At 38.7% G+C, this 8,174-nt stretch overlaps 1 protein-coding gene across 1 annotated transcript in view; it reads right to left on the bottom strand.

The window, feature by feature from the left end:
* Window positions 1-481: 481 nt before the first annotated feature.
* The window catches only part of OSTF1 (osteoclast stimulating factor 1), a 61,661-nt gene continuing 53,968 nt past the window's right edge, over window positions 482-8,174 (bottom strand). The window contains exons 9-10 of the mRNA XM_012644421.1: window positions 7,496-7,594; window positions 482-772 (exon numbers count right to left, since the gene is read on the bottom strand). Of these exons, the coding sequence (XP_012499875.1) occupies window positions 714-772; window positions 7,496-7,594 (158 nt within the window). The 3' untranslated portion in view covers window positions 482-713. The remainder of the gene's footprint in view (window positions 773-7,495; window positions 7,595-8,174) is intronic.

Below are 8,174 nucleotides of genomic sequence, written 5' to 3'. Positions count from 1 at the left end.
GATAAAAACTGAAAGTCTCATAATTATTAAAATTATCTATTTTATTAGAAATGTATCTTCTCAATGATTATTATCTTGACTTTAAGCAAAGCAGATATAGGAAGCTGAAAAGAAATGTGGCTATCATGATTCTTCTGTGTTAATAAATATAACATATAATTTAAAAAATAAAATCAGTTCTTACCCTAAATATAAAAAGTTTTATTTATTTATTAGCAATGAGTGATACCACAGAAACAGACAAAAGGAATGAAGTCTCTTAAAATGTTTATTTTTGTCAGAATAGCTGACGATTTTCTGGTATTTTGGTTTATTATTATAATAAGCATTTCCCCCCTTTATGAATCCATTTAAAATATCTCAATCCTTGAGGTAAAGAACTTTAACTAAAAAAAAAAAAAAAAAAAAAATCTTGATTTTTTTAAAGAAAAAAATTCTTAAAATTCCTTTAGCTTGATAAATAGGAATAATCTCTTCTTGTTCTACTCTGGTGAACCTAAATGTATTTTATACAGAAAGTATCCAGTCACTTATTGGCAAACCAAAGGTGAGAACTAGTCATGTACACGTTCTATTCAAACACAGTGCAACACTGCCGTGTTCACATACACTTTTTTTTTTCTTTTTACAGTTACCAACACCTTGCTGCAAAGACAAAGTTTCGGAATGGCAAAAGCAACAGAAGTTTTAGATCTTAAAGCTCCAGAAGGGAATTAATCCGAGTCTTCATCATCAAGATAGTCCTCGGCATTGCTTAATGTTCGAATGGCATCTAAAAGAAATGGGGGGAGCAAGTAAAACAGGAATTACAAATTGCTCAGATTTTTTTTTTCACTTTCAAAGCTCTTGACAATTCAAAAACTTATAATCTTCCATCTGACCCAGAGATTGTACTTTCCCTGAGAATCTTTTTCTGCTTTTGTTTTGCAGCCTATTAAGTTGCTGCTGCCACAGAGGCTGACAAATACATTTGTGTACACGTTCCTTAGTCATGCAGAAGAGCAAAAAGCATGTGGTGCTAAGGTGCCACTAGTCCATTCCCACAGAAAGTGATTAGCCACGCGCACCGTGACCAGCATGGAGCACAGCACTCTGACCACTGTGCTTCTGTCTTCCTCTCTCCCAGTGACAAGTGCACAAGACTAGTGGCTTCAGTCAATGCGCGGCCTGAGGCCTTACCTGAAGGCAAGGTCACTGGGTAGAAAGATAACTAATGAGGAGTGGGGAAAGAAAAAGAAAGAATGACAACATAGATGCTTCAGTTTCACTTTAGAAAACACTAAAAATAAAATATTCAGAAGCAAAAGACTGAAATGAAAAAAAAAGTTTTAAAATAGAAAGAGCTGAACCCTCTTAAATGTTAAATCACCCTTGAACCGGGCTCAAAAGGAAGATATCTGATCTTTAACTGTCACCTATTCAACTGTCTAGTCAAATTCTTATAGCAACAGACTATCCTAGGCATAATTTTAGGGGGAAAAATAGAATACAAACACATGCACATTGTGGGGGCACAATAAATGTATGTCATAGCACCCAGATCGGCCTCTACATGCCATATCCCCTAAGCTCTTTGGGGATAAGACTCCTTTCCAAGTCTGGGGCGGGAAATACAAGAGATGGACCTAAAACCCTTGTCAGGCCATAAAGCAAGGATCCTATCAAAGACAGAATCATGTGAAAAGAGTTCAAGATCCAACTTAAAGAGGCCTCCACTAGCCAAAGAACAATAAAGCTCCTAATTGTAATGGATTAAAGCCCATCAAATATTCCAACACACACCAAAAAGAACTCATTAGGGTCCCTTTGGAGAACGATAGGGAACCAGCTCATTATTTTAAAAACTCCTAAATAAAAGGGCAAAAATCAAGCATTTATCCTGTTTCATGAGCTATTCCACCAGGTAACCAACCAGTTGATGAAGGAACATTTTTTTTTATAAAATGATCTAGCTAATAACGGAGAAAGATTGAATTATAATAGAATATCATCATCTTGCAACCACTAGTGAAATAACAGATCTAGATAACGGTCATCAGTGGAAACTAATATCACAGGAAGAGTGATAACCAGATGTCACGTACCTCTGATGAAAGAACACAACATTCTATATATTTTTCCCTCTATTCCTAAGAAAGATAGATTACAGATAGATAGATTGATAGAGAGATAGAACCTAAATAGAATCCAACCTCTAGATCTAACACCAATTTACAAAAACATAAATGACAAACAAACATGACAAACACCACCATGGGAATGCAGCCAGCAATGTTCAGATTGGAAAATTCAAGTGAGTTGACCTAGTTTCTTTAATAAATAAATGGCAAGGTTAAAAAGAGGAGAAGAGAGAGAAAGGAAACATTTATTTAAAAAAAGTTAAGAGACATATCTATCAATCACAAACTGACCTTATGTGGCCCCTGACTTAAATAAACCGTAAATAGATAAATAAGTGAACAAAGAAATAAACAGGTATGAGAAAAAAGGCAAATTTGGACAATGACAAGTTATTTGGCAATATTAAGGAATTATTGTTAATTTTTAGGTACGTTAATGATATTGTTTTTTTTTAAAGAGTCTTCATGTTAATTATGGGTTTAGAAAAATGATTATTGAGAAAAAGGAAGGGAGAAAGGGGATCAGTACAAGGGAGGTAGGAACCGATTTATCTTGGACAAGAGAGAAGGAAAGAGAAAGGAAGAACAAGTGAATGTAAAGCACAACAAAGGCAAGCGTCAGGATTTTACTAGTTTCCAAGCTGTCAGAAGACTCCAGGTTGACTATATTCTCCATTCTTCACAAGAGGAGCTCTGGGGAACTGGGAAGAATATATTAATATTTTCTTCTCCCCAACACACACCTGGGAAAGAACTTCAGGACTTCCTGTGAACTTGATAAAAAGTAGCTTTTTAAGCTACAGCAAGAAAGACAAATAGCAAAGCTCGTCCCCCTTCTACTTTGCTATCCTATTTTGCCCATTTAACACATTCTGTGTCCTTCAATTGTTCCTTCTGCTCTTTATTTTAATCTTGTTCCTCCTATTAAAAAAAGAAATATGGCCGGGCGCGGTGGCTCACGCCTGTAATCCTAGCACTCTGGGAGGCCGAGGTGGGTGGATTGTTTGAACTCAGGAGTTCGAAACCAGCCTGAGCAAGAGCAAGACCCCGCCTCTACTAAAAAAATAAAAAGAAAAAGAAATTAATCGGACAACTAAAAATATATAGAAAAAATTAGCCGGGCATGGTGGTGCATGCCTGTAGTCCCAGCTACTCGGGAGGCTGAGGAAGAAGGATTGCTTGAGCCCAGGAGTTTGAGGTTGCGGTGAGCTAGGCTGACAGCACGGCACTCTAGCCTGGGCAACACAGTGAAACTCTGTCTCAAAAAAAAAAAAAGAAAAGAAAAGAAAAGAAATATGACTTGCCATGGTGCAAACTCTGCCTGAATAGAAATCAAGACAGGCATGAGTTAGGTAAATAAATTCCTTCTCCTTCTTTCCTTTCATGAACTGTTCTGAGGCAGTTAGTTTTCTCTGGAAACTTCCCACGTGGCCAAGTGCTGAGTGATGAGCTGTATCTCTTTAGAGCTCACCTCAGGGTATGGCCAGTGTGGTAATTATCTCCCAGCAGCATTGTCATCCTCCCTACCTCACTGCCATCTTCCTCAATCCCATTGCCTGGGTTTCCAGGTCCCAAATCAAGCATCAACACTTAAGACAAACATACACACAAACAATAAATAAATAAATGGTGGCAGGAAAAACACAGTCACATGGATGACTGTCACAGACATAATGTAAGTGAAAGAAGTCAGATACAAAAAAGTACATCCTGTTCGATTCCATTTATATCAAGTTCATGAATAGATAAACTAATCTATGGTGAGAAAAGCACAGGATGCTGAGAGAGGCTTCTAGGGGTGTGGGAAGTGTCCTCGAGCTTTATGTGGGTTGTGGTGAATAGGTATAAGCATAGTTTAAAAAAAAAAATCAAGCTGTACACTTAAGATGCATGCAATTTACTTAATGGAAATTATACCCCAATTTTTAAAGCTTGGGGAAAAAATTTAAAGGTTTCAACTCTCAAGTAGAGCCCTTACCCCTACCCCCATATCAAAGTTATCCTCCATGGTAATTGCAACATATGAATTATTTTATCCCTATAAAAAAATCCAAGCTGTGCTTTTAAAAGTCAACAACAATACCAGAATATACCTTTTCCAGTTTAGAGCTCATCTAGGCAATGAACTATGTGGCCAAATGTTCCAACCCTCATTCCAACTAGGATCATAATACAAATTAAAACTTTTTAAAACTGGATGATTGGGACATGGAGCAAGAAAAAACATACAAAAAAGTAATCTGAAAATTGAAATATGAAAATTCATTTCTTACTTCTGCCTGCGCCAGGCCCCAAGATTACCTCATTAACAAATTCATTATGTAATCAGTACAAATTTAGGAAGGTAGACTGAAACACACTTGGAGTGAACAGAGCAAAGAGTACCCACCTCCCAGCCCTACTCTACAAAGGCTGCCGAAAGGTGAGGGGGAAGAGAGAAGATTTTACCACCAGCTCCAACCCCTCCTAAGTATAGCTCTCTGGGGTCTGAGAATGTTTGGTATTTTCCTTGCCTGTTATGATGGGGCTCATAGATGGAAGAGATTCTGATAACCTTCAGCTCGTAAGAAACTCTTCAGTCAGGACATTCGAGCACTACCCACAGCAACAGGAAGTCAGTGGCAGAGAAAGGAAGTTAGGCCACAGTCCTACTTCTTGACCCAACCAAGACAGCAAGGAATAGGCAGTTCTCAGGCAGAAGTGTCTCTCCCACCCAGCTGTAAATATGGCTTCTTAGTCAAAAGGCAGCTGGGTGGGGAGCACCAGCTCAGCTGACAAATGCTTTCTCATCCCCTAGTAGGACCTGTATCCATCTATGCATGAGTCATTACTTTAAAGAAAGATTTGCACTGCCAGTGAGCATTGATGGCTTAAATATACACCATATCGGAACTGAAGTTTAAAAACAAATTAAAATCTGGAACAAAGACTATCTGGAATAAAGGACAAAAGGAACAACAGGTTTGTAAGGAGGGCTATGATAGAAACCTGATGATAGGTAAAGAGGATAATGCCGGGAAGTTCATCTGGCAAGCCATGAAGAGGGAGGGCACTGTTTCTGATTGCCTAAAGCAGGACACAAGGGGACTGACTTTATTCTGTTGCTTCTGCTGGGAATGGAATATGGGCCAGCCTAACATTGCCTCTTCTCATAAAACAAGGGGCACCTCAGGGAGAAATAAGTTTTCTAAAGGTTCAAAAATTAATGGGAATTCAATTAAATTGATAAAAACAGAAAAGTAATCAGTATTCTACTATAGAAGGTTAAGAACTGTGAAAGGTCGAGAGGCTGAAGCAGGAGGATCACTTGAGCCCAGGAATTGGAGGCTGCAGTGAGCTACAATTGGGCCACTGCACTCTAGCCTGGGTGACAGAGCGAGACCTGTCTCACAAAAAAAAAAAAAAAAAGAGCTGCGAAAGGGATAACACCCTCAAGTTAAAATGGAAACAAATGCACTTAGCCTCTATAATGGAAATTTGTTTTCTCAAAAGTCGTTTTGGTGATTCTCTACCAACCTGGATCAGTCTAAACTTTAGATGCTAAAGCAAAACTAAAAAGGTTCAAAATGATGAGCAGCAATACAAAGGCATCAAAAAGCAAGTCTTCCACTACACTAGTTTCTTTCTAGAAAATGGCGGGGAAAAAAATTGGAGGCTTGTAGTTCAAAGTGGTATTAAAGTGCTGAACCCAAGATAATAACGCAGAGTAAGGCTTGAGAAGAAAGGAAAAGGGGATTTAACGTCCCCTTCATTCAAATCTTCCTCTGCCTTCTTTTTTCCTACCTTTTTGGGCTCTGCATGGGCCGGGAGGCTGATGATGAATGGGAGGGAAAGGAAAGGTGGATGGGAAGAAGAGTTCAAGGCACATCCTCCTGGTATTTCTTTCAGAAATTACCAAGTTAGATTGAATCTAGGGAGGATGGAATTTAACAGGCTACATGCTGAGAGGTCACATAAACAACTGGCCTCTGAAGAGTAATCATGAATGACGCAAGTGTGTTTTAACACCTTTCTTTCAAAACAACCACACAAGCTTTCCTTTTTTAACTTATTCTCCCGCATCAATAGATATTTTTGTCTTTAAGAATATATACCTAAACTTTATTTTTAAAAACTTCCTATAGTACTATGAATAAAGTTCAAAATGTTTGGCAAAGCCTAGAATAATCTCTATTATAGTTTATTGATGCCATCATTTTTATTTTTTTAGAAACAGGGTCTTGCTCTGTCACTGGGGTTAGAGTGTAGTGGCATCATCATAGCTCACTGCAACCTCGAACTCCTGGTCTCAGGCAATCTTCCAACCTCAGCCTCCCCAGTAGCTAGGACTACAGGTGCTCGCCACCACACCCAGCTAATTTTTTTATTTATTGTAGAGATGGGGTCTCTCTGTGTTGCACAGGCTGGTCTCAAACTCCTGGCCTCAAGCAACCCTTCCACTTTGGCCTCCCAAAGAACTGGGATCACAGGTATGAGCCACCATGTCAAGCTGATACCCCCATTTTTAAAAAAGAAACAGAATATAATCATGGAGCTATTGAATACTTAATTTAAAAAATATTTGGTCATAAAGACTGATAAATACATATTAAAATGAAGGAATGGAGATGATGGTTCTCTGAAAAGGACAGCAAGCAAGATGATTAGAACATGATTGCAAGGAACAAAAGACACATTAAAAAAAAAAAGGTAAAAGATCCATTCTCTCAGGTGGCATGATGGTACATGCCTGTTGTCCCAGCTTTTCAGGAGGCTGAGGCAAGAGGATCACTTGAGCTCAGGAGTTCAAGTCTGCAGTGAGCTATGATGACAACAGTGTTCTCCAGTCTGGGCAACAGACCAAGATCTCATCTCTAAAAAAAAATAAAATTAGGCCAGGTGTGGTGCCCCATGCCTGTAATCCTAGCAGTCTGGGAGGCCAAGGTGGGAGGATTGCTTGAGCTCAGGAGTTCGAGACCAGCCTGAGCAAGGGCAAGACCCTGTCTCTACTAAAAATAGAAAAATTAGCCAGGCGCAGCGATGGGTGCCTTTGGTCCCAGCTACTCAGAAGGCTGAGGGAGGAGGATTGCTTGAGCCCAGGAGTTCAAGGCTGCAGTGAGGTATGATAACGCCACGCCACTGCACTGTATGGGAGGCGACAGAGGGAGACTGTCTCAAAACATAAAAAATTTAAAAATTAAAAAAAAAGATCTGAAGATTCTCTCTTCAAATTTGTTCACTTGAGCATGTTCTTCTATTATGGAGGTTCTGAACTAGAGCAAGGATATTTAAACAAACTCCAGAATCACCTAAAGAGTTTATCTCTTTTTCCCAGTACTAAATTGATAACTCATTAGTCATGAATCAGAAGAGAAAGAAGGATTTAAAATAAATACCTGTTCCCTGTTTCTTTTTCAGGAGAGATGCACAGGCAGCATTAGTAGCCATGTCGAAGGCCAGCTTCTTCTCGTTGTTTCTTAAGTCTGTTCTAGCACCTTCCCAACACAAAAAAAGTAAATTAGGTGTTTTTGAAGACTACATGGCAGCAGCCGATCCTCTTTCTGCCATAGCTAATCATTTTTGGCAAAACTAACTAAAGGACGATTCTGGCCAAGAAGTAAATTTTTTCAAAACAGTACAACTTTCTCAAACAAGTATTTTTGGCATCTTTAATCAGGGAGTTTATTGCCACATCTGTGATAATTATGCACAATAAAAACAGAGTCTCTCCTTTCGAGTCCCTATAGGATGGAATGTCAACTTTGCATTGAGGAGTTTACTGTCCCCACGGAGCCTAAATTTAATAAGCCCTTTGCTGCTGCTTCTTTATAGAAGACCAAGTGGGTTGAACTTGAGGGGATTAATATTTTATGTCTGTAAGTATACCCGCATGCAAATTAGCAGAATGGCAACACAATAAAACCCAGAAGCAATTAATTGTTCCTGCAAACCATCTTCTACCCACTTTGTCTTCATTGTGTTAAAAATTACATTAGAATTCATGAATACATTTGCACTGTTAAAAATTAAAAAATACAAACATATGCTGACATAAGTCCCATTTCATCTCCCATG

This window comes from Propithecus coquereli, unplaced genomic scaffold (assembly GCF_000956105.1).
Source record: "Propithecus coquereli isolate 6110/MARCELLA unplaced genomic scaffold, Pcoq_1.0 Scaffold211, whole genome shotgun sequence".
Lineage (NCBI taxonomy): Eukaryota > Metazoa > Chordata > Mammalia > Primates > Indriidae > Propithecus > Propithecus coquereli.
The sequence above is the reverse complement of the archived record's forward strand: the minus strand, read 5'-3'. Positions and strand labels throughout refer to the sequence as shown.